Genomic DNA, 25524 nt, shown 5'->3' on the forward strand with positions numbered 1-25524 from the left:
CCGTGCTCTCACTGACAAGGGCCCAGGTTCAATCCCTGGTCAGGGAACTAAGATCCCACAAGCCACGTGGTGCGGCCAAAAAAAAAAAAAAAAGTCTATTAAATGTTTTAATTGTTTTTAAAGATGATAGAAGAAAAAAAGGTAATCTCTCAATCCTGACACCCAAAGATAACTACTACTACTAAGACGGTGTTATAATAAATACTCCCAGGTATTTCCTGTTCATGTATGTGTGCACACACATGCTGTACACACACAGACTCTTACTTATCTTTTTTATATAAAAGTAGAATCATAGAATATTAACTATACACAAATTTTTTATAATTCCCCCAACAACCTTAAAAGGTTATTGTTTCCATTACTTCCATGAAGTAACTGATCTGGTAAACGGCTGAACTAGGTTCACTTCCCAATGTATTTTACTCCAAAGTCTGTATACTCTTACCACTGCACCTCTTGGTAAAACATAAGACCTACTTTTTGTTCTATCTTTACTTCACATTTTACCCCCTCAGAAGATACACCAATCTTTCATATACCCTACTGCCATTATACAGTGACCTTCACGTCATATGGTACACGTGGCATTCCTGCAATGTATTCCTTAACTGTGCACTCATACTTGTCTACTGTATAGGAAGTGGTGGCCCAGCTCCTTTTTGCTTCAGGGAGCTGTACTGAGGAGCAAACTATGGACTGGCATACCTTTTTGGCAATAGTGTGGCTTCCTTCTCCTATATAAGTAGCTCTCAAAATTCAGGTGTTCGAGAAAATGACTTCTGGGACCTAAAGATCCTGAGGGAAAAGAGGGTGAGGGGTAGAGGCAGATGAAAAGGTGGAGAGAGGTGAATTCATGTGGGTGCCTGGGGAAGGAAGGAGCCTCCAGTGGGTTCAGTGGAGACAGAGCTTGACCACCCAGAAGAGATGGTGGCCTTCAGAAGCACTCAGTGCATTGATAGCCGCCAGTTCAACCAGTACCTGTTGTGATCAGCTGACTGTTCAGGGAAGCTTTAAAGAAGACCTTGTCCCTGCCCCTTCTCTCGGCACCTGTAGGAGACACTCTGAGGCTCCGCACAATCCTGGAAGCAATACAGAAGCACATCCATTCTTCCTCCCTCATCTTCAAACTGGCCCAAGATGCATTCAAGATTGCTACACCCACGGACAGTAGTACAGACAGCACCCTGCTCAATGTGGCCCTGGAGCTGGGGTTACAGGTATGGAGGACAAGCGGGCCATCCCCTCTTTAGACTTCTGGCCTAGTGACAACTGGTAGAAGATAAGATCCCACGGGGACTGGAGTGGGCATGGGCCAGGACTGGTTCTTTCTCTGTCCCCAGGACACAGCTTCTAGGCTAGACACAAGGTAAGGACTCAACATTAGCCTCTGTTTTGAAGTCAAGGCCAGTTAAGCAGTGTAGCCTTAGGCTCCACAGGGTCCCCATCTTCTCCCTACCCCACCCCCATTCCTCCAAGTCAAGCAAGGTGTGGTAATAAGGGCTTTATTCATTACAGGTCATCAGAGGAGTGTTCTATCTGATTGGTAGCAGGGGTGGGGCAGAAATTAAACAAACCCATCTGTAGTTATCAGGGGAGAGATGGCTGTTTAAGGCACCAATAAATATTTGTTGCATAAATGAATGGCAAGGGGGAGTGGGGAGGGGGAGGTTATAGCAGTTATGCTTAGCCAACTGGGAAGGCTGCTTTTTTGCCCAGGTGATGAGGATGACCTTATCAACCCTTAACTGGAGGCGCCGGGAGATGGTGCGGTGGTTGGTGACATGTGCTACAGAAGTGGGTGAGTCTCCCAGCTCCCTGTACCCCCAGGGGAAAGGATTCCTAGGCCCTACTCTTGGGACAGGACGATGAATCTTTAGAGCTCTCATATTCCTATTACTGATGGCTAGGAAAGGATGAGGCTGCTGGTAGGAGAAGATGGCCTCTGTTCAGCCTGACCAAACTCTGCCCTCACTGCTTGGACCATACCCTGATGTCAGCAGCACTTTGACCCTCTGATCAGAGACATTCTGAGAGAGTGAATTTTCAGCCACAAGTACTCAAGTGTATGTAGCCTTGGGCGGTAGTTGGCCCAGTGGTTTGGTCCCAGTCCCTGTCCATGATTCTGAGAAACCCCAAACAACTTGGAGGCTCGGGACCCCATCTAGAGCCCAAAGCCCCAGCACAAGACTCTGCCCTGAGAGGCCCCACTTCAGCTAGAACCCCCAGGCAGATCTGCGACTCCTGCCTTGGGGCAGGCAAACCACAGGCTCTGTTGCTCCATCCTTGTGAGGGGCTTAGAACACCTGCAGAAACCTTCAACACTCTCACCTGGGGAAGGAAGGGATGGGAAGAGACCCCAAACAGGGTCTGGGCATCTGGGTTGTTCCCCCTTGCCCTGGTTGCCTCAGATCATCTCAAGGCTGCTGAGAAGGAGGGAGAACTCCTCTCTGCAGGCCAAGTTCTGACCCCTAATGGTAGTCTGGGCAGACGTGGATCAGGACCCGGATGGCCATGGCTGAGCTCAGGCTCTCCCTGACAGGTGTGCAGGCCCTGGTGAGCATCCTGCAGAGCTGGTACACACTCTTCACCCCCACCGAGGCTACCAGCATCGTGGCTGCCACAGCCGTATCCCACACCACTATCCTGCGCCTCAGTCTTGACTATCCACAGCGGGAGGAGCTGGCTAGCTGTGCTCGCACGCTGGCCCTGCAGTGTGCTATGAAGGATCCACAGAGCTGCGCCCTATCGGCCCTTACACTCTGTGAGAAGGACCACATCGCCTTTGAAGCAGCCTACCAGATTGCCATTGATGCTGCTGCCGGCGGCATGACTCACTCACAGCTGTTCACCATCGCCCGCTACATGGAGCTCCGTGGCTACCCGCTACGTGCCTTCAAGCTGGCCTCACTCGCCATGAGCCATCTCAACCTGGCCTACAACCAGGACACGCACCCGGCCATCAACGATGTGCTCTGGGCGTGTGCCCTCAGCCACTCCCTGGGCAAGAATGAGCTGGCGGCCCTGATTCCCCTGGTGGTGAAGAGCGTGCACTGTGCCACAGTGCTTTCGGACATCCTACGGCGCTGCACGGTCACTGCACCTGGCCTGGCCGGCATCCCAGGCCGCCGCAGCTCGGGAAAGCTTATGTCCACTGACAAAGCTCCCCTGCGCCAGCTGCTGGATGCCACCATCAATGCCTATATCAACACCACACACTCGCGCCTGACACACATCAGCCCTCGCCACTATGGAGAGTTCATTGAGTTTCTGAGCAAGGCCCGGGAGACCTTCCTGCTGCCGCAGGACGGCCACCTGCAGTTTGCCCAGTTCATCGACAACCTCAAACAAATCTACAAAGGCAAGAAGAAGCTGATGCTGCTGGTGCGAGAGCGCTTTGGCTGAGAGAGCAGTTAGCTCGCTGCTGGGGCATCCTGCGCTCCCAGGTACCATCCGGTCAGGCCAAGGACACAAACATTTGTCCACCCTGAGAGGACTCTGAGCACCTGTGGCTGAAGCCAGAGGACCACAGGGCTAAGCATGGGGAGAGTCCAACTCTAGCCAACATGCCTTGTCAAGGTTCTCACAACTGCCCACTGTTCCTGGAGGAGCTGGGCCCTGCAGACCGATCAGAAACCCCACACATGCCACCTCACGCCCCGCTATCCTGCGTGTCCTGAGCATTGGCCCTCTCTCCTTGGCAAACACAGAACACTGTTCCGTCTCAGGGATTGCTTAACCAGAGAAACAGAAGCATATATGGTACTGTAAATACTATAGTATATGTGTTGCCAATTACATTGTAAAATTGTAACTATTTATAATTCTGGTTCTAATCTGATGGGTAGCTGTGGGTGGGAAGATAGGCTTGTTTTCTGAGGAGATTCACAACCGTTTCTCAGGTTTCCCTTGCAGAGGATATGCTATTGGCAGTGGAAGAGTGGGGGTGGCAGAGAGAAAAATGGCCATTAGAGTAAACCCCAAGTCTAGTCTATGCAGAAACCCCGGCCTGCAGATGGGCATTGACAGCCCAGTGATGGGTGAGGGGCAGGGCCCGGTCTTGACTTAGACCTTCACCTCATGAAGCCATGAGGACACAGAAGCTCTTGCTCCTGCCTCACACAGCCTCTCTCTCGGGGGGCCTGCCGAGCTCCTGAGAAACAAGGGCAGGAGGTGAAGGTCTGGGAGGCCACTGGGCTCATAATGTTCATCTTCTCTGGTCACCTTTGTGTTAGACAGCATCTGGTTTCATCTCTAATTACACTTGTGTGTGTGTGGATCTGGATGGCTACATACGTGCATCTGTGCACATAGATATATCTGTGCATGCCTGCATGTGCACATGTATATTTATGTGTATCTGTGTCAGGTTTGTGTCCGTGTGAAGACATGTCTGTGTACTGGATGGTGGGTTTCTGTGTGAGGGTATACAATTTGTGAACATATAAAAATACATATCTGTGTGTGTGTGTGTGTATTTGTCGATGCATGTGTAGTGTTTGTGTATCTGGGCACACATAAGTGCATGTGTATAAACATGTCTGTGTCTGTGTGTAACTGTGTATATTTCCACATGTAGGTTTGTCTGTGAATTCATGTTTGAGGATCTGCCTGAATGTGTCCCTTCTCTTTTGCCAGATCTCTCATCCCCATTTCTTATTCTCTCACCAGCTAAACATGTTCCTCATCTCTGTGCCTCCTTTATTCACCATTGTCTCACCAAACAAGCTTCTAAGCACTAGTCTCCCTCTGCCCTGAGTGGCTCCTTCAGCGCCACATTTCTCTTCTTACCCTGTACTTGCTTTCTTCCCCTGCCTTTCTACCTCAAGCTTCCTCTGCCTGCTTCTGTCACAGTCCCATTGGTCATTGGTTTGGAGGCTGCGGCTGGAATGCATTTGGCCTTTTCCTTTCTGACTAGTTTCTAGCTCTAGTAGGCAACCCCTGTCTTAGCCCTGGCTGACCTCCACAGTGTATCATGTTCCTGCTACCTTCCTGACCCCTCTGCTCAGCCTGGAATTGTAATAGGAGGTAGCACAGGCATTTGGAAGAGTCATTTAGATGCCAGTGTCTTGGTGGTTACTGTTTTCATGTTTTAGTTCCCGAGTAGGGGGTGGGGTGTGACAGGGAAGGGGTGGTATAGTTAGAGCGTGAACTAAGGACCTCTTTGTCTGCTTTACTTTCCTGTCTTTGACAAACTGTTTGTGTCGCGTTTTTTTTCTCCACACTAACCAGTAAGTTGCATTTGCTGTTTGTGGCTACCAAAGTCTCACCGTCCAGCTATGGGCCCAACAACCTCTCAGCCCAGTAGGTTGGTTTAAAAAAAAAAAGACAACGCCACTCCCATTTCTGTATCACAATTGCCGTTTTTTAGCAAGTGTGTGACCTCACAGTGCTTTTCTATGAATAAATCATGGATCACAGAAAAGATCATTTTTCTAAAATCAGAAATTGTGTTCTTTCAATAAATGGGGCCCTTCTCTCTTCTCCATCACCTGGCTGGGACAGGGAGCTGGTTAGGCTATATAGCACAGTGGGTTCCTAATGGTCTAAGATGTGGAATGACAAATGAAGAATTTCCTACTGCACCACACCCCTCTCCAGAGCTCACAGGCCTGTCAGAGCCTGATCCCAGGAAGTAGGTACCACCATGAAAAGCGGAAACAGCAAGATACTGAGAAAATTAAGAGGGTATGCGCAGAAAAGAATGCAGGGCAACCCTGAGTGCCATGGGGCCTATTGGCTTCAGAAGGCTTCTTGCCTTAGTGATGCAAGTCTATGGCTCTAATGCTAAGCAACTTAACCGAGTCTTTATGTCTTCCCAAGTTTTGGTGTCAAAGCTGAAGGCCTCTCAGCTTCTCCCTGCTCACCTAGACTCCATCTTCCTCAACAGGCCTTTCTGAAGTATTCTAGCCATTTCTGTGACCCACTCTGATCTATACACCCTTCCCTCCCCAGAAACAAAGCCCTGTCAATTTGGCCTCATATGCTATAGGGACCCCATTTCCCTGCAAATGTCACAGCTCTAGCTCCTAGGAAGACCTGCACAGCCCCATGTAGCTCTGGGGCTTGGAGATGTGAGAGCAAAATGGTGGTAAAGGTCCTAACGTTAAGTCCTACATACATATTCACTGATACCCGAGGTCCCATGGCTTGTGGGAGAGGATGCAGAAAGAGGCCCAGGGAAGGAAGAGGCTAAGAAGGAACTGAGGATAAGGGCACAGATCTTTCACAAACAAAACCACACACAAGACTCCAACTCTGGAACTTTTATTCTCCCGCAAACAATCATCTGTGTTAGTGGTACTTCAGAGAAAAGGATTATGCTCAATTCTGTCGAAGCAGGCGTGAGTGTTTGTGCACGGCATCCACAAAGGCTCCCACATGTTCTGGGTCCATGTCAGGGTAAAGTCCGTGGCCCAGGTTGGCAATGTAGCGCTGTGGCCCAAAGTCACTCAGCATCTGCTGCACCAACCGCCCAATCTCCTCCTGGGGGGACCAACAGGGCACTGGCTACAGGGGGGGCCAGCACACCTCTGTCCTCCCTATACACAATAGTGACACACATACATATAGGCGTGCTTCTACTCAGTGTTACGCATACAGTCATTCAAAAAACTTTTATCAGGTGCCTAGTATGGGCCAGGCGCTAAGAAAACACAAATGAACAAAATCAATGAGAAGAAACTCCTGCCTTCCTAGAGTTCACATGGTATAAGTGGAATAGAGGGGAGGGATAAACAGATAATAGAAGCACACACATAGTAATAAACACAACCATATCCAGAACCATGGGAGTGCACAGAAACAAACACAGACACACACAGGGACCTGGTTGTTACCTCAGATGCATATAAGGCACAGGGGTCCAGGTTGCCCTGCAGGGTCACCGTCTTTCCCACGCAGTCCCTGGAAGTAGAGTCAGTGCCCTGTTCTGGTAACTGCACATATGGCAGTTGCATCCCCTCCACCGCACCTTCCATCACTCACCGGGCTTTCTCTGGGGCCACTGTCCAGTCAAGCCCAACCACCTCATAGCCAGCCTGGGCCAGCTCCTCCAGCGCAAAATGTCCGTCCTTAGCAAAGATGATCTGGGGGAAAGGGCAAATCTCAGGCTGCCAAGGGCTTTGCTATGCCTCCTAATATAGCTCAGCTGTGCTTCTGCCCCCCAGTGGTCACTTCGGTCCATGCAGGACTTAACCTGATAGTTCCACGGGCCCACCTTCACTCATCTGATCCCCATCCTTACCATGGGCACTGGTGCCAGGCCTGCCTCCTGCAGCCCGGCTTTCACTCGCTTGGCCACATCACGGATGTAGGGCAGTGCAAATTTACTGAAGAGTTGTGGGCCAAGATGCCCTGCATGGGACTCAAAGAGCTGCAATGCCTATAGTTAGAAAAGAAATGCATAACACACAAAGAGGAAGTATCTCGGGCCCCACATACAGAATGTGCCTCAGTTTTCCTTCAGTTTTCCCCAAGTGACTTCAACCCCTGAGACTGCCTAAGTCTATAAGCCCAGTTCCAGTCAAAAAGTTCTGCCTTCTCCAGATCCCAGTGCTAGGTTTGGTCTTTGAATACACAGAGCATTAAGCCCCTCTGCCAGTGTCTGGGCTTAGCTGCTCCAGCCAGATCATTTCATGCCAAGCTTCTTTTGTGCCTGGTACTGAGACACCTACCCTCACAGGTATAAGGAACTGTATTGTTTCTGGTCCTTAAAGACTAAACCCCAGGGCTTCCCTGGTGGTGAAGTGGTTAAGAATCCGCCTGCCAATACAGGAGACACGGGTTCGAGCCCTGGTCCGGGAAGATCCCACATGCCGCGGAGCAACTAAGCCCGTGTGCCACAACTACTGAGCCTGTACTCTAGAGCCCGCGAGCCGCAACTACTGAGCCTGCATGCCACAACTACTGAAGCCCACGCGCCCAGAGCCCATGCTCTGCAACAAAAGAAGCCACCACAATGAGAAGCCCAGGCACCGCAACAAAGAGTAGCCCCCGCTTGCCACAACTAGAGAAAGCCCGTGCGCAGCAACAAAGACCCAACGCAGCCAAAAATAAATAAATAAAGACGAAACCCCAGCCTATTTGTCTCTCCCTCAGGACTTACCTGGGCACCAGCAGCCACTTGTCCCACCAGATATGGGACGAGAGCATCAGTGAGGATGCGAAGCAGCTGGTGACTGGCCTGCGGTCTCTGGTAAAGCCAGCGTTTGGCCTGAGCCATGGTGCTTGAGCCGCCACCCTCAACCATATATGTCATGAGAGTCCACTGCAAAAGGCAGAAGCCAGATAGACACTTCCTTCCCTTGTCTGCACCCAGACCTGCCAGAGTAATTCCTCCAAGCCCAAGTCCCTGCCCTGTTCCATATTACCGGGGCACCAGCAAAGCCAATCAGTGGCACACGCCCAGCCAGACGTTGTCGAGTGAGGGTAATGGCCTGGAACACATAGCCCAGCTCAGAGGCCACTGTAGTTGGATCCCGGAGGCGCTGTAAATCCCGCTCTTCTCTTAATGGCTCTGGGAAGCTGGGCCCTTTGCCAGGCACCATGGTCACCTCCATGCCCAGTGCCTGGTGGGGAAGAAAACGTCCGGGTTCCCAACCTGTAACTCCAGGAGGAGGAGATCTGTTCAACCCATGCCAGGAAGGAGGAAAAGGAGAATAAAACTCAGCCAAACTCCATCTCTTCCAGCCTGTTTTCCCCCTCTGTCCCATAAGGATAAGTGCTTATCTTGAGCCTTGACTGTCTTTTCCCTTTGTTACCCATTCAAGAATCAGATTTGAGCAGGTACCTGGGGTACAACAAGGATGTCGGAGAAGATGATGGCAGCATCCAGAGGGAAGCGACGCAGTGGCTATAGGGAACAGAAGACAGATTGCTAGGTGGCAAGCTGAGAGCATAAATCTCTCCCTCTTTTGTGGACCCCTCACCTGCAGAGTAAGTTCACAGCAGGTCTCTGGGGAGCGACAGGTGCTGAAAAAGTCCTGGGCAGCCCGAGTTTCCCTAAACTCTGCAGACAAAAAAGGGAAAGCAGGGCTCAGCCTTGAGGAACCTCCAGAGCCCTCCTCTGCCCCTCAAAAACTTTTCACCCTCCAGAGTTTTACCTAGACTCCGAGGCCCTGACCCTGACCTGGTAAGTAGCGGCCTGCCTGCCGCATGCACCAAACAGGAGTGTAGTCTGTTTGTTCTCCCCAGGCTGCTCGCAGGAAGGTGTCATTCTTCAGCTCCGGAAAACCCTGAGGTCTGGAGATCAGTAGCGGGTAGGGTAGGTGTCAGTAAACTAGGCTGGGGGTTGGGCAGGGCTCGGGTTCTAAAGGAGGATACAGTCCAGCACAGCTATCTGTCTTCTCCAGACCAGCTACCAAGCTGTGGCTCCCCGCCGATTCCGCCTCCCTTCTATCAGGTGGTGAACAGGACTAGAAGGGCCGGTGCCGGGGCCTCTACCCTACACATAGTCGCAGCTTCCCCAGGCTCAAAGCCACTGGAGGGCCTGGGAGGGGGTGGGGGAAGGGGACGAAAGTCCAGTTAGGAGAGTTTGGGGGGTCTTTGGACCAAAAAATCTCAGGAACATGGGTACCAGTGGGCTGGTTTTGGGGCTGGAAGATCTCCAGGCTGGGGGATGGTCATGGGGGGGATCAGAGATGACAGTCCGAAAAGGGATCTTAGTTGAGGATTAGAAAGTCCAGAGGGCATCTCCTAATAAAGGTCTGGGGTACGCAGTCCAGCTAGGCTGTCCCTGGGATGAACATCTCAGGAATCCATGGTTGGAGGATTTCGGATTCCAGAGACTTGGGTTCTCCGGGGTTGGGGAAGAGGGGTATAGGGACAGATTCCTGAGTTGAAAGACTCAGGTCAGAAGCCCGTATGGCCACACTGCATGGTGGCACAGAGAACTCACCCACACTCGTTCGCCTCCATGATAAGTTGTCTGTAAACGCGAGCACAGCCCCCGCTGTAGCCTAATTCTGAGCCTGCCCCCTGCCCAGGCTCCGCCCCTTCCTGGAAGGAGCCAAGGCTGTCGCCATATTGAAAGTCACATGATCAGACTCCAGAAACGGCTCCCGGGCTGCCCCGGCTGCTGCCCGTAGGACCTCCTAGGTCTCTTCACCGTAAAGTCCTCTGTAGCGACGCAACAACAAACACCTCCCTACCCCTCCCCCCGCAAAAGAACTTCGCTGTAACTACACTTCAAGTGACGTGAGGAATTTGCTCTCCTCTGATGGCCTGGGAATCCCGGAAACTCGTCCCAGGTCTCACTTTCACTCCCACTCTTCACGATTTTAACAATTTTATGCCTGGCCAAACCAGGCATATGGTGAATTATGGAACCAAGTTGTACAGGGAACTGAAATAATTAAATATTTATATTACCTAGGAAGAGGCGGGCACTACAATAGGTGTAGAGATTACAGTGGAGAACAAGATATTTCCTTCCTTTAAGGAGCTACAGACTGATGTGGAAACAGAGAAGTCAGCAATCACAATAGTAAATGTTTTTTTGTGGTGCGCGGGCCTCTCACTGTTGCGGCCTCCCCCGTTGCGGGGCACAGGCTCTGGACGCGCAGGCTCAGTGTCCATGGCTCACGGGCCTAGCCGCTCCACGGCATGTGGGATCTTCCCAAACCGGGGCACGAACCTGTGTCCCCTGCATCGGCAGGCAGACTCTCAACCACTGCGCCACCAGGAAAGCCCTCGATAGAAAATGTTTTAAAGGGAAAGAGCTAGAAGCAAGTAGCAAGGGCTCCATTTAACTGGGGAAAGCAGTGGGGTATTCCAAGCAGAGGGAATGGCATGTGTAAAGAGAAGACGAAAAAGAGCAAATGGCTTAATGGGAAACAAGATCAAACTGGTGGAATTAAAGAGGCTGGAGCTGTCTACAGAGTCCAGGTCATGCAGGCCTTCGTTAAGTGCATTTGTTCACTTTATCTTGTAGTAGTGTAATAGCGTACAGATAGCTTGGAGAGAAAGGAAGAGAGGCACTGTGTTCCCAACTTATTAAGGAGAAAAAAATGGAAAACTGTCATAATTACATGGGATCATTTTATTTCTTGATAACTTCAATTATTTGAAAACTATATCAAAACAAACTTTCCACCCAAGTGTCCATCAAGGAACGGATAAACAAAATGTAGTGTGTGTATATATATATATATATATATATATATATATATATATATATATATATACATACACACAATGGAATATTACTCAGCCATAAAAATAAATTATTCTGATACATGCTACAACATTGTTGTAACATGCTAAGTTAAATAAGACAGACACAAAAGGACAAATACTGTATGGTTCCACTTATATGAAATATCTATAATAGGCAAATTCATAGAGGCAGAAAGTAGAGTAGAGTTTACCAGGGACTGGGGAGTGAGGGCAATGAGGAGTCATTGCTTAAAGGGTACAGAGTTTCTTGTTTGGGGTGATGAAAAGTATTTGAAATAGACAATTATACATTTAAAAAACGGTTAAGATTGCAAATTTTGTTATATATATTTTACACTATTTTTTTAAAATTAATGTAATATATCAAAAACCAGTGAGTAGTACACTTTAAATGGGTGAATTACATGATGTGAGTTATATCTCAGTAAACTTTTAAAAGAAACGGGGCGGGACCAAGTTGCCTTTTCCTCCATGATTATACTTCACCAGCAGCTTCTGTCCATGTTTTTTTGCCTCCTCCCTAACCACATCGGCCTTTCCTCTCGTTTGGTTCAGAATTACTGGGAGAAACTGGATAGTGATCACCAGTGTCCTGGGATTAGGAGTAACCACCAGGATCAAGCCTAAGTGACTCAAGACTCCTGTCAGCAGCCGAGCTGGGGAGGGGGTTATTTTCCCAAACATTTTAGTCACACTGCCCCTAGGATGGGGAGCCTGAGAGGATATCTAACAGATTTTTAAAGATTCTTCTGGTTGTAGTGTGACTCACTGGGGGCACGGAGGCAAAACAGAAGGCCGGAGGATCTGAGAAATAGCTGTTGCAACTTTCCGGGCTAGATAGGATGGATGGTGGCTTGAATGGGGTAGTAGCAGTGGGGATTAAATGGTAGTAGCAATGGGATTGGAGTGGGTAGATTGATCAGGTAGAAACTACTACTGAACTTGGGTCTGGTTGGCTGAACGGGAGGCTCAGAAACAGATAACAGGATTAAGTATCCGAGTACACAGGACAATACGGCGGGAAAGTGAGGGCCGTTTAGTCCAGAACTTACGGCGAAGGCTGGCCGAAGGCGGGGCTGAAGGTGGTGGGAAGCTTCGTCAGCCTTCCCGGCCGAAGCTCCTAGGGCCGGATCGCCCCTGGGCTTCCCTGGGCCACCACGCTATGGCGGGTCCGGGCCCGGGCGCGGCGCTAGAGTCCCCGCGGCAGCTGCTGGGCCGCGTGCGCTTCCTGGCGGAGGCAGCGAAGAGCCTCCGCGCTGGGCGGCCGTTGCCGGCGGCGCTAGCTTTCGTGCCACGCGAGGTGCTCTACAAGCTTTACAAGGACCCGGCGGGACCGTCGCGCGTGCTGTTGCCAGTGTGGGAGGCGGAGGGCCCGGGGCTGCGTGTGGGAGCCACGGGCCCGGCCACCTGTACCGGCTCCGGGCCCCTCCGCGCCGCCCGCGACAGCATCGAGCTCCGGCGCGGCGCCTGCGTGCGCACCACGGGCGAGGAGCTGTGCAACGGCCACGGGCTCTGGGTGAAGCTGACCAAGGTGCAAAAGACCTGGGACCAGGGAAGCCCTTGGCTGTTCCCCTCCCCTCCCCCATATTGAGCTGACAAAGCGTTCGGTGCCCTTTGCCATGGGCTGGGCAGGGCTTGCCGCCGGCAGTTCCCTGATGGCTGTCCCCGTCTGGCGCGTCCCGGCAGGAGCAGCTGGCGGAACACCTGGGCGACTGCGGGCTGGACGAAGGCTGGCTGCTGGTGTGCCGCCCGGCAGAAGGCGGGGCCCGGCTCGTACCCATCGACACTCCAGACCACCTCCAACGGCAGCAGCAGCTCTTTGGAGTGGACTACCGCCCGGTGCTCAGGTCCTGCACTGGGAGGGGCGGGGCTTGCTGTCAGACTGCTGTGCCCTAGTGTGGCAAAGCCCGGGTGGTGGGATCTGGAGCAGAGGCAGGGTTTACAGTAGAAAGGGGCGGGACCTGAAGGGAGCTGGGGTGGGGCTTCTGGAGGCGCAGTTTAGAGGAGCTAGAGCTTTGGAGAAGGCTCCAGGGTCTCCTGCTGCTCGCTGATGTCTCCGCATCCCGTCCCCCATTCTGTGCACACAGATGGGAACAGGTGGTGGACCTGACATACTCGCATCGCCTGGGATCAAGGCCTCAGCCGGCCGAGGCATACACAGAAGCTGTACAAAGGCTACTGTGAGTGAGCTGGGATGGGATGGGGAGGAAGGAGCTCCAGGTCTGGGCCCGACCTAATTAGGGACTTGGGGTTGCTTAGCTATGTGCCCCCGACGTGGACCTACGAGTGCGACGAGGACCTGATCCACTTCTTGTACGACCACCTGGGCAAGGAGGATGAGAACCTGGGTAGCGTGAAGCAGTATGTGGAGAGCATAGACGTTTCCTCCTACACGGTGTGTGCTGGGACTCCTCCCACCCCAAGCAAGATGTCCAGAACTCTCACCTCTAGGCCAGGGCCAAATCTGAATCCCCACAGGCCATACTCAGTCCAACCCCCCATCGTGGAAGTCATGTAGGAATCCCTAGACACCTCTACCCATACCAGATATGCTTCTAACCCAGCTCCACTGTACTTTCTCTCTTGCTCCCTGGCCCAAATCACACCCCCACACCCCCAGTGCAGGGAGTGGGGGTAAACACTGATTCCACCTCTCTGCCCCTCCCCAGGAGGAGTTCAATGTGTCCTGCCTGACAGACAGCAATGCGGACACCTACTGGGAGAGCGATGGGTCCCAGTGCCAGCACTGGGTACGGCTTACCATGAAAAAGGGCACCATTGTGAAGTAAGTGGGCTCTGACTAGGACAGGGTGGGTGAGCCACATGCCTGTGAGTGTAAAAGACCCACGTGCACACTCTCAACCCTCAGGAAGCTACTACTCACGGTGGATACCACAGATGACAACTTTATGCCTAAGCGGGTGGTGATCTATGGGGGTGAAGGGGACAACCTGAAGAAGCTGAGTGATGTGAGCATTGACGAGTGAGTGAACTGGCCTGGGGTGGGAGGTGGGACATGATCCTAGCAGTAGGATCTGGCCCACGTTGGAAGCAAAAGTTCGAACGAGACCTCAGCAATCCCTGAAGACAAGGGGTCTCCAAAGTGCCTCACGTTCATCCTCTCAGGACCCTGATCGGGGATGTCTGTGTCCTGGAGGATATGACCGTCCACCTCCCAGTCATCGAGATCCGCATCGTCGAGTGCCGAGGTGGGGCTTAAGGCCCTAAGGAGGGAAAGGGAGCCCAGTGTGTAGATGGGGGTTAGCTGGCAGTGAGTGTGGAAAGAAGGAAATGGGCTTGGAGTTGAGGTAAAGGTGATAGCTGAACTAACTCTAGGATCTGAAGCTTTGGGGCCCAAGCCAGGTGGAAGGTGCTGGGTAAGAGGGCTGCCTTAAAGCCATAGAAGTGCTTGGGCTCACCTGGAAGGGGAACGGAGTTGGGACCCTCAGGCATCCCCAAACTATAGTGGCGGACACAGGAACTAGCACAGAATATAATAATCAGAATCAGGTTATAGGAGGGGATCCCAAAGGTCCCAAGTTTCTAGGGGCTAGGGGTAACAAAAGGCTGAGCATTAAGGGGCCTTTCTCAGGTCTGAGGGCCAAAAAGGCAGCAGGTGCAGTAAGTGATCTCACTCTAACTCCTTCCTCCAGATGATGGGATTGATGTGCGTCTTCGAGGGGTCAAGATCAAGTCATCTAGACAGCGGGAACTAGGGCTGAATGCAGACCTGTTCCAGCCCACCAGTCTGGTGCGATATCCACGCCTGGAAGGCACTGATCCGGAAGTGCTATACCGCAGAGCTGTTCTCCTGCAGAGGTGGCTGTGGCCCTGGGCCAGTCAGGCCCTTCCTTGTCCCCCGTCCTGAGCCTTGTATGTCTGTGTGGAAGAGGCCCCCAAAGTCTTATACTGTAAGCTGTTCCACTTCAAGAGGCAGAGCAGTCCCTGGGCCCTGCCTTCTCCTGTCCCTGTGAGTTGGGGAGTGAGGGGGTCTTGCATCCATACCAAACTCTTTAGCTGCAGTTATCTTTACCCACCCACCCCAGATTCATAAAGATCCTAGACAGCGTCCTGCACCACCTGGTACCTGCCTGGGACCACACGCTGGGCACCTTCAGTGAGATTAAGGTGAGCCTGACACATGCAGTGCTGGTCTTGGCACTGGGCACCCCCTTTCTGCCCAGGCAGTTGTTCACTCTTCATCAGAGAGTTCTTAGACCTACTCTAGGCCTGGGCTTTTGCTGGGCTCTGGGAACATAGGAAGAAAGCCAGACACGAATAGTCAAAATTTCGTGTTTGGGGTGCTATTCCCCAGAGAGCATGTGAAATATACAGAGCTCGGGGAGGAGAGGTTACAGCATGGACAGGGCAGGTTGCATAAAAGGTGGACACTGGGAGTTACCAGCAGCTCAAAATGACATGAGAGAAGCCTGCCCGTAGATGTGAGTATGACATGGGGATGAGGCTGGGAGAAGGTGGATAGGAAGCAGGCCCTGGTAGCAGAGGGCCCTGGGGTCAGACTTTGTTCCTGGTCAGTGGAGCCACTGGAAGGGTTTTATGTAAGGAAATGACAAAGTTGAATTTTTGTTTTAGAAAGCTCTCCCTCGTGGCCGGACTAAGGGAGAGACTGGAAGCAAGGACCAGGGATGGACTAGGCTTGAACAGGAACCATGGGATTAGGTCCAGGAATAGAGAAAGGTTCCAGGGCCTGGACAGAGGCTGACTGCCTGATGGCCCTGGTCTGACCACCTCTCCTCCCCAGCAAGTGAAGCAGTTCCTGCTGCTGTCACGCCAGCGGCCAGGCCTGGTGGCCCAGTGCCTGCGTGACTCGGAGAGCAGCAAGCCCAGCTTCATGCCACGCCTATACATCAACCGGCGCCTCGCCATGGAACACCGCGCCTGCCCCTTAAGGGACCCTGCCTGCAAGAACGCTGTCTTCACCCAGGTTTGGACCACCTGGGGTCAGACTGAGGGAGGGTCAGTAAGGGGCCTGGGGGGTGGGCCAACAGGGACCTGAGCAAGGTCTTTGGGCAAGAGTGGGGCCAGGTCTTGACGCAGACTTTCCCACAACTCCGTCCCCTTTCCCCTGTCCCCAGGTTTATGAAGGCCTCAAGCCCTCTGACAAGTATGAAAAGCCCCTGGACTACAGGTATGGCATGGGGGTGAGGGACCTGCTCAGGGTATACATGTACACGTGTATACCCACGCACTGCCTCTCGTCCCCTCACCATTACCCCTCTGTAGCCCCTACTCCTGGTTGGACTCTGGGCAGGTGCATCATTCTGAGCCTTGACCCAGTGTGGTGACAGATACCCACTCCTACTTACAGGTGGCCCATGCGCTATGACCAGTGGTGGGAGTGTAAATTCATTGCAGAAGGCATCATTGACCAAGGTGAGGCCCTGAGGGACGATAACAAGGGTCCAGCCCTATTCGAGTGGTAGAGGCTTCTGAGACCACCAGCTAACCAGATAGGGGACTTGCTTATTACCCCATTATGGGGGCTGAGGCTCTTGGGTGCCCCAGCTGAGGGCATCTATCTGTCATTTCAGGGGGTGGTTTCCGGGATAGCCTGGCAGACATGTCAGAAGAGCTGTGCCCTAGCTCGGCGGACACTCCTGTGCCTCTGCCCTTCTTTGTCCGAACGGCCAACCAGGTAATCTCCCATCCCTATCTCCCAAATTGTTTCTGCTGTTCTGTCTCTGCAAACCTCCCAGGTACCGGGCTAAGCTAGAGAAGGGGCAGAGGAGAGACTGAGTTGCCTGGGGCAGCCTCTGGACAGGCAGGGAAGTAGGAGCCATTGTCTATTCAGAGGGATCATTCAGGGCCCCCAGTGGAAGGTGTTCAGGGAAGTCTCTGAGTCATCCGGGGCAACAAAGTAGGGTCCACCCCATGCCGTGCTGACAGCTCTGTCTCGGGGACAGGGCAATGGCACGGGTGAGGCCCGGGATATGTATGTGCCCAACCCCTCCTGCCGAGACTTTGCCAAGTACGAGTGGATCGGACAGCTGATGGGGGCTGCTCTTCGGGGTAAGGAGTTCCTGGTGAGTAGCCTGTTCTGCACCCCACCAGATTAATCCTGGCTCCAGCCAGACCTGGGCAGCTCAGGGTGAGAGGACAGTAGTATTTGTCTCACAGGTCCTGGCTCTGCCTGGTTTCGTGTGGAAGCAGCTCTCTGGTGAGGAGGTGAGCTGGAGCAAGGACTTCCCAGCTGTGGACTCTGTGCTGGTAAGTTAGGGCCTAGAACCAGTGTTTCCTCTGCCCAGCCCCCAAGGTTGCTGCTCCCCAGGGCTGTCCTGTGAACCTTCTCTTACCACATACGTGCTCCCTCTCCAATCCCATGTACTCCAGTAGCTTCAACTACGGTCACTATTCTCATGACCCCTACTTCCTTACCTCTAGCCCCAACCTCTCTCCTAAGCCTGGGGCTATGTATGCATTTACCTGCTGGACGTCTGTCCCAAGATGGCACCTCAGGATCAACACACTCTTCATCCTGTCCCCAGTCTACTGCCCTCTAGGGCTCCCTGTCTCACAGTGGCACCACCACCCACCCCTCCCCACGCCAAGCCCTTTCGGGGTCGTTCTGCACTCCTCCTTCTCGCTCACCTCCCACATTCTGTCACATCTGCCTCTGGAACCTGTCCACTTCTTCCATCTCACTACTTGCCCTCTGGTTCAGCCACTTGCACTTCTGACCCAACCACTGACTGCAAAAGTTGTCAGTGTCCCTGTCTCCATTCTTACCCATCTGATCTCCAGCATCCAGAGTAATTCATTTCACTCTCCCTGTTTAAACCCTTCAGTAAATCCACTCTGGGCTTAGGACAAAATGCAGAGCCTGGAAAGGCCTTACATGACCCCTGTATCTCTGGACACCTGGTTCATGATCAGGCTCCAGCCAGACAGATTCCTAATGCCTTTTGCTCTTTCCACCTTTTTCCAAGATGTTCTCTCTCCTGACTTCCTGGTGGCCCAGCCAATTCCCAGCCATCATTTGGGTCTCAGCTTAGCTGCCACTTCCTCCAGGACACCTTCCCTGATCTCCAAGCCCGGTTAGGCAGCGTCTTGATGCTTTCACAGCCCTTGTACTAACCCCCTCACTGCCCTCATTGCCTGCGTGAGGACTGCCTTGGCTGGCTGCCTCTCCTGCTTCCCTGTGAGCTTCTTGAGGAAAAACAAGGGCTGTCTCCACAATGAAAAGATGACCTTCCTGCCTCTCTTCAACCCCCAGGTAAAGCTCCTGGAAGTGATGGAAGGAATGGACAAGGAGACATTTGAGTTCAAATTTGGAAAGGAGCTAACGTTCACCACAGTGCTGAGTGACCAGCAGGTGGTGGAGCTGATCCCTGGGGGTGCGGGCATCGTGGTGGGATTTGAGGACCGTTCCCGTTTCATCCAACTGGTGCAGAAGGCACGGCTAGAGGAGAGCAAGGAGCAGGTACTACCCAGAGGCCAGTGGAACAGAGAGCTTTGGGCTCGTTATAGCCAGAGCCCAGCCTGATAGGCCACCAGAACCCAGTCCCAAGAATTCCGGCCCCCACCATCCCTCTGCCCCACATCCCTGCTGATCAGTGAAGTACAGAGACACATTGTCTCCATGAGTGGAGGCCAAGGGTCCCCACCACACACTGAGCTGGGAGTTGTGCCCTCTTCCCCAGCCAGGCCCTGTCCCTCCTCCGCAGGTGTCAGCCATGCAAGCAGGTCTGCTGAAGGTGGTGCCACAGGCTGTGCTGGACTTGCTAACATGGCAAGAGTTGGAGAAGAAGGTGTGCGGGGACCCAGAGGTCACTGTGGATGCTCTGCGCAAGCTCAGTGAGTGTGGGGCAGGGCAGCGCAGTCCCAGGGTGGGGCTTAAGGACCTAAGAATTAATTCCGTCTGGTTTTGTCCCCACCAGCCCGGTTTGAGGACTTCGAGCCATCTGACACACGGGTGCAGTATTTCTGGGAGGCACTGAACAACTTCACCAACGGTCAGTGGAAAGGGCAGAGTAATGTCTGGGTTCGGACTCCACTCCTGGGATACAGAGACAGGGCGGAAGCTGAAGAACTTCTTCCACCATCAGCACACGGGCACTGATTTCCTTCTCCTCCATCTAGAGGACCGGAGCCGCTTCCTGCGCTTTGTCACAGGCCGCAGCCGTCTGCCAGCTCGGATCTACATCTACCCGGACAAGCTGGGGTGAGTGCGGATGGGGAGGGGAGGTCCAGTCGAGAGAGGCTGTGGCTGGCCTTCTGCCCTGCCCCACAAACATTCACGTGTCAGACCCCTGCCCTGTGCCCCTGCAATACTTTCTGATCTTTGGTCCCTCCACGCCCCCAGCTATGAGACCACAGATGCGCTGCCTGAGTCTTCCACCTGCTCCAGCACCCTCTTCCTACCGCACTATGCCAGGTGGGTTTCCTAGGTTCCAGCCTGGGGAGTGGGAGGCGGGGGTGGGGGGAAGGGTGGCATCTTAGGGTGGAGGAGGGCTTCAGGTACTGGGTGCACAAATGAGAGCCACAAAGCCCCTGGTTGTGAAGGAGAGACCTCTACACCTAGCGCTGATCAGCTCCCTGCCCCCTGCAGTGCCAAGGTGTGTGAGGAGAAGCTCCGCTACGCTGCATACAACTGTGTGGCCATCGACACCGACATGAGCCCTTGGGAGGAGTGAGTCGGCGCCAGGGGGCAGCCGCGGGCCGGCAGGACTGCTCCTGCGAGGGTCCCACTCGGCCTCGCCCAGGAAGCCAGTGCACTCCGCCCTTGGGTGCAGTTGGAGGGGAGCAGTGGGTTGACGCTGGTGGCCCAGCCCCACAGACCCTCAAGCCCTACACGCTCGGGTTGCTTCCAGCATTATTTCGCATCTGTGAGAGGAATCTTCCACAAGCCCAGCACAAGCTGCCAGGCCTGAGCTACTTGAAGGGGGCCTTCTAGCTCCCCACCCCGTGGACTTTGCTTCAGTTTTCAGCTCATTTTTTTTCTGTCCTGTTCTTCTCTGGTTTCAGCCTGGACTCAAAGCTAAAAACTCAGGGGGAGAGGGGAGGATGGAGGCTCCTCCCCAAACAAGGCTCCAGGGATGGATAGGGAATGATAGCCATCCTCCTTGGTCACCTGAACCAAGAATGAAGAAACTGCTGAACACCCTCTCCCTCACATATTGGTCTTTTCCTCCTCTCCCTCCAACCCCAAGGTGTGAGTTCTGACTTTCTTTCTCCAACTAAGTCTCAACTGACAAAGTGCCACCACCATGCCTGGCTCAGAACATACATGTATTCAACATTAAATCTTTACTACCACTGCCACCCCGTATTCATCACTTCTGCATCACCTCCAGCCTGACTCCCTGTCTGCTGTCTTACCCCCAAGACTTTGCACAGGCTAAGGCCAGTTATGTCCTCTCTGAAATCTTCAATAGCTCCTCTTTACCCAACTCTAAAATAAAGCCTAGACTTTAAACCTCCTCCTAGGCTTTATGCACGTCCCTGCCCCAGCCCTCCCTCCCTTAAGGGCCTCTGTGACACTCCATCAAAGAAGCTCTTGTCCATGGGAAAGTTGAATAAATGGATGAATTCATTCCTTCAGAGTGCATTTATTGGGCTCCGCAGGGATGTTAAAGAAGACTGTTCCAGGAATTCAGGGTCCTGCTGGGAGCAAAGGAGATGTGTGTCAACGTGGGAGTGGTGGGGCTTCTCAATGGCAGAGATGAAATCTGGAGCTAAGCAGGGAAATAAGGCGTCCTCTGCCCAGAAGGGGGAAAGAAAGCTGGACTGGCATCTTCCGGAATGGGTGTGGTGATTTAGAGGATGGGAGTCCACCTTCAGTAACCAGGTGGGCAGAAAAATCTGACCTCCTAGAGGACAGAGCCTTGCAATGGCTGAGAGACACCCAAATCAGGATGTGACAGAAGTGGAGGCAGCGGCACTGCCACCACCAACCCCCCCTCCACGCCGCCTCCAGGTACCACACAGCTAAGGTGCAGTCTAGAAGAGCATCCGTGCGGATAGCCCCCACCCCACCCCGAGAAGTCGCGATCTCCCATCGCTTCTCCACGCCGTCCTCTAGGGAGCGCCCTGACGCTGCCCTGGTGGGAAACTCGGCCTTGGCTTTGAGCCCCTCCCCTGGGGCTCTGCGCACCCCGAAGACTGCCTCCTCGTAATTCGGAGTCTGACTCTCCAGATGAGCCTCGCCGTCAGCACTCGCCTTACGGCTCCCCGAGCCCTGCGCCTTGGGTGGTCCACAGGAGACGTGCCCCCTCCTCCGGCAGCCCGTTTCCGCCCAGGGAGCTGGAGGCGCAAGAGCCCCAGAGGCCGCGACTCCCCCGCAGCTGGGCTTTCCCGCCAAGCTCCCACCGCCTTGTCCCGCCCGCCCGGGCGCGCCTTCCCCCTTCTCTCCTCTTCAGGGAAGGGCGTGGCCAGCACGCGCCTCCAGGAGGTAGTCCGTTTCTGTCTGGTACCGGCCACACGAGTCTTTGGTCCCTCTTTTACCAAATTGGAGCTCCACTGTATATTTTGTAGCTTGCTCTTCATTCATTCATTCAGTGACTGCATGGAACAGCTATCTCAGGCACCACACTAGGTGCAATGGGTAAAACGGTAGCTAAACAGATAATTTTGGCCCTCTTGGGATTTAACCTTTAATGGAAAAGACATATATTAAACAGATAATGGCATAAACAACATTTAATAACATTTACGTAAGCGCTCCAAAGGAGAAATGAAAGGTTTCATTAAAAGACAGAACAGGATGATTCTAACCAAAGTGGCTCAGAGAAATGCTAAATCCTTAGGGAGAAGAACGGTACAAAGGCCAGCTGAGAAGCATTTTAACTGGAGTGTGAAGGGAAGAAAGAGATTAAGACTCCAGCCTTGGAGGCTCTTGGAGGGTTTTACATTGAGCAGCCATGAGAGGGTTAAGCAAGGGAGTGACATGATTAGATTTGCCTTTGGCAGCTGCGTAAAGAATGAGTTGACAGGGAGAGAAACTGGAGGCAAGGAGGAATCCAAGCAGGAAATAATGGTCACTGGAACAAGGCGGATACTCATTTTAACCATTATTTTTATTGGCTGCATTGTATTACATTGTAAGGAATTTCATAACTTTTATTCATTTAAAACCCTCTACAGATGGACATTAAGGTTGTTTACAAATTTTCGTATTGAAAATTACAAATGTTATAATAAACATTCTCATGCAGGTACTTCCCTGGTGGAGCAGTGGTTAAGAATCCGCCTGCCAATGCAAGGGATATGGGTTTGAGCCCTGGTCCAGGAAGATCCCACATGCCACGGAGCAGCTAAGCCCATGCGCCACAACTACTGAGTCTGCGCTCTAGAGCCCGCGAACCACAACTACTGAGCCCACGAGCCACAACTACTGAAGCCCGTGCGCCTAGAGCCCATGCTCTGCAACAGGAGAAGCCACCTCAATGAGAAGCCCACACACCGCAACTAGAGAAAGCCCGTGCATAGCAATGAAGACCCAACGCAGCCATAAACAAATAAATAAATGAACTAAGAAAAAAAACAAAAAAATCCTCATGCATATATCCTTGATTACCTTTTTATTTTCTTAGACTAAGTTCCTAAAATCACTTCATCAATCTGCCAAATTGCCCTCTAGAAAGGATGTATCAGTTTTCACTCCCTTTATTATCTATTTCCTAAACTCTTACCAACCTTGGGCATTTAATTTACTGTGCAGAAAAATTATATGATTTTTATTTTAATTTGCATTGCTTTGGTTATTTACTATATTGAACAATTTCTTCTTCATGAACTGCTCTTTATGTATTTTTGTCCATTTTTCTATTGTTTTCATTATTCTTTTCTTATTGATTTATAATAATCTTTGCATAGTACTAATATAAGCACAGCAAAGCACTGTGCTAGATGCTATACATATGTTATCTTGTTTTATCTTCTCAGCAACTCTATGAAGTAAGTACTATTATTATGCCCATTTCCAGATGAGAAACCTAGAGCAAAGATTAATTAGTAACTTGCCCAGGGTTACGTAAGTAGTAAGTGATGAAGCTAAAATTTGGATGGTTGTCTGCCAGCTCCAAAGCCTGCTGACATGTTAACTAAGGCACTATGTCCTGTATATTAACCCCCTTGTTGTGTCAGGTGTTATAAATATGTTTTTCCAGTCTGTGCTTTGCCATTTAATTTCATATATGTTCTTTCCTAATATACAAAATTTTAAATTTTTATGAATTAAAATTCTTTTTCTTTATGGAAGAAACCATATATTGGATACACACCACAGGAAGGCAATATAGGATACTAGTTAGGAGCACATTCTCTAGAGTTAGCTTGCCTATATTCATATCCTGGCTTAACCACATGTTGACCATGGACAGCAGACAACAGCCACAGGTTTTCTAAATCCTTTGCCAGTTTCCTCAGCTTCCTTTTTTTTTTTTTTAACAGTAATTTTAAAAAAATATTTATTTAGTTAGGCTGCACCGGGTCTTAGTTGTGGCACGTGGGATCTTCGTTGTGGCATGCACACTTCTCACTGTGGCATGCAAACTCTTAGTTGTGGCATGCATGTGGGATCTAGTTCCCTGACTAGGGATCAAACCCAGACCCCCTGCATTGGGAGCGCAGAGTCTTACCCATTGGACCACCAGGGAAGTCCCTCAGCTTCCTTTTGTGAAGTACCTATCCTTTACCATTGCTTTGAAATGCTGCGTTTTCACATGCTTATCATCACTGTATGCTAAATTTTAATATATAAGAAATCTTCGTTTTGCACAGTAGTGCCAGGCTGTAAAAATGATCCTGCACTTTGAAACCATGCAAAGAGATCTTAATAATCAAGTGAGGGGAGGGGCTTCCCTGATGCCGCAGTGGTTAAGAATCCACCTGTCAATGCAGGGGACACAGGTTTGATCCCTGGTCAGGAAGATCCAACATGCCACGGAGCAACAAAGCCCGTGCGCTGCAACTGCTGAGCCTGCGCTCTAGAGCCTGTGAGCCACAACTACCGAGCCCACATGCTGCAACTACTGAAGCCCGCGCACCTAGAGCCCGTGGTCCGCAACAAGAGAAGCCACCTCAATGAGAAGCCCGCACACCGCAACAAAGAGTAGCCCCCACTCACCGTAACTAGAGAAAGCCCACACACAGCAACGAAGACCCAATGCAGCCAAAAGTAAATAAACAAACAAATAAATAAATAACTTTAAAAAATAATAATAATCAATGGAGGAAATTACCACTCTTCCATGACAAATGTTTTGTTAAAACATTAAAAACTCTCCTACAATTATAAATGTACAAGGAAACGAAAAACTAGTAAAACTAATATTTATTTAGTACATTGAAATCTAAAGCATTTAGAAGATTTAAGAATTAAATTTCTTTCTTTGTAAAACGCCTATCAAGAGTAGTTTGAATAGTGCTTGCCTCTTTTTTCTTGTCTTGTAATATGGAGCAAGCATCTACTCTAAGTCTTGGTGAATGGTCATACTCCTTTCTAAGTTTGGATCACCTTCCAACATTTTATTCTTTGTACTTTCAATCTCATGAAATCTCTCTGAGAATTCCTTTCATGTGAAGTTGTTGCTGACATCACTTCCTCTGGGATAACTTCATCCTTTTTGTCACAGCCACTTTCCTCATTTATGTGGATAAGCTTGCCCTCACTAAGTCCTTCTGGCTGCATATCTGTACTCTTTCAAGACAGAAGTGTTAACTTCCCCATGATACGACTCCATTTATGCTCAATTTGAATTTCACTTCCAGCATTATCACCTCTCATTTATTTGCTGCACTTTCATTTTGTTGGCCAATTCTCAATTATCCTTTTTTTTTTTAATGTCACATGGGTTTATCACTGGAAGACAAGGAAGCAACACAGCTACATTCTTTGCTGTCTGTGAGTGAACTGAATAAGAGATGTGCAGTGACTAATTACCAACAGACTTTAAAAAGTAACATGATTGTTCATTCATGGATGCACATCCAACATGATCCAAGTTGATTCTGACAATTTGCTTTTATGGAGGAGAGAATTTTTGGAAGAACTTCACCATTTTTACTGATGTCACCTGTTCCTTTTGTATCTATTTCTAAATTTATTAGATAGAAAGCTGTGGAAAGGGATTTCCCTGATGGCGCAGTGGTTAAGACTCTGTGCTCCCAATGCAGGGGGCCTGGGTTTGATCCCTGGTCAGGGAACTAGATACCACATGCATGTCGCAACTAAGAGATTGCATGCCACAACTAAGCTGGTGAGCCACAACTAAGGAGCCCTCAGGCTGCAACTAAGGAACCCTCAAGCCACAACTAAGACCTGGCACAACCAAATAAATAAATAAATAAAATATTTTTTTAAGTTGTGGAAAGATTTAAATGAGA

At 51.2% G+C, this 25524-nt stretch overlaps 3 protein-coding genes across 4 annotated transcripts in view; 2 read left to right on the forward strand and 1 right to left on the reverse strand.

Moving 5' to 3' along the window:
* Positions 1 to 5425, forward strand: part of ZSWIM5 (zinc finger SWIM-type containing 5) — a 259729-nt gene extending 254304 nt beyond the window's left edge. For both annotated transcript variants that reach the window (XM_081225797.1, XM_081225798.1), the window contains 3 exons: positions 1057 to 1220; positions 1720 to 1801; positions 2543 to 5425. In XM_081225797.1, coding sequence (XP_081081923.1) covers positions 1057 to 1220; positions 1720 to 1801; positions 2543 to 3405 — 1109 coding nt within the window. In that variant the 3' untranslated portion in view covers positions 3406 to 5425. The remainder of the gene's footprint in view (positions 1 to 1056; positions 1221 to 1719; positions 1802 to 2542) is intronic.
* Positions 5426 to 6251: 826 nt separating this feature from the next.
* Positions 6252 to 10002, reverse strand: UROD (uroporphyrinogen decarboxylase). Its single transcript, XM_081225809.1, has 10 exons — positions 9899 to 10002; positions 9131 to 9243; positions 8931 to 9010; positions 8792 to 8854; positions 8373 to 8570; positions 8108 to 8269; positions 7247 to 7384; positions 6988 to 7088; positions 6840 to 6906; positions 6252 to 6486 (listed from the first exon to the last, which is right to left on the reverse strand). The coding sequence occupies exons 1-10, from the start codon at positions 9916 to 9918 to the stop codon at positions 6325 to 6327; spliced, it is 1104 nt and encodes a 367-aa protein (XP_081081935.1). The 5' UTR covers positions 9919 to 10002; the 3' UTR covers positions 6252 to 6324.
* Positions 10003 to 12021: 2019 nt separating this feature from the next.
* HECTD3 (HECT domain E3 ubiquitin protein ligase 3) lies at positions 12022 to 20718 on the forward strand. Its single transcript, XM_081225799.1, has 21 exons — positions 12022 to 12709; positions 12865 to 13025; positions 13266 to 13358; positions 13438 to 13573; positions 13848 to 13963; positions 14048 to 14161; positions 14305 to 14387; positions 14832 to 14997; positions 15225 to 15306; positions 15941 to 16123; positions 16275 to 16327; positions 16508 to 16572; positions 16731 to 16834; positions 17103 to 17222; positions 17317 to 17406; positions 18413 to 18619; positions 18864 to 18993; positions 19077 to 19151; positions 19279 to 19360; positions 19502 to 19573; positions 19748 to 20718. The coding sequence occupies exons 1-21, from the start codon at positions 12341 to 12343 to the stop codon at positions 19830 to 19832; spliced, it is 2586 nt and encodes an 861-aa protein (XP_081081925.1). The 5' UTR covers positions 12022 to 12340; the 3' UTR covers positions 19833 to 20718.
* Positions 20719 to 25524: the final 4806 nt, after the last annotated feature.

Source organism: Mesoplodon bidens, assembly GCF_964165515.1.
Source record: "Mesoplodon bidens genome assembly, chromosome: 2".
Classification (NCBI taxonomy): Eukaryota; Metazoa; Chordata; class Mammalia; order Artiodactyla; family Ziphiidae; genus Mesoplodon; species Mesoplodon bidens.

Coding starts and splice junctions, on each gene's coding strand:
- HECTD3 (XM_081225799.1), top strand. CDS start 12,341: ATGGCGGGTCCGGGCCCGGGCGCGGCGCTAGAGTCCCCGCGGCAGCTG. Junction 16,835..17,102: donor TTGTCCGAACGGCCAACCAG/GTAATCTCCCAT, acceptor TCTCGGGGACAG/GGCAATGGCACGGGTGAGGC. Junction 18,620..18,863: donor TAGAGGAGAGCAAGGAGCAG/GTACTACCCAGA, acceptor CCTCCTCCGCAG/GTGTCAGCCATGCAAGCAGG.
- UROD (XM_081225809.1), bottom strand. CDS start 9,918: ATGGAGGCGAACGAGTGTGG. Junction 7,385..8,107: donor AAGTGGCTGCTGGTGCCCAG/GTAAGTCCTGAG, acceptor TTCTAACTATAG/GCATTGCAGCTCTTTGAGTC. Junction 6,487..6,839: donor GTGCCTTATATGCATCTGAG/GTAACAACCAGG, acceptor TGGTCCCCCCAG/GAGGAGATTGGGCGGTTGGT.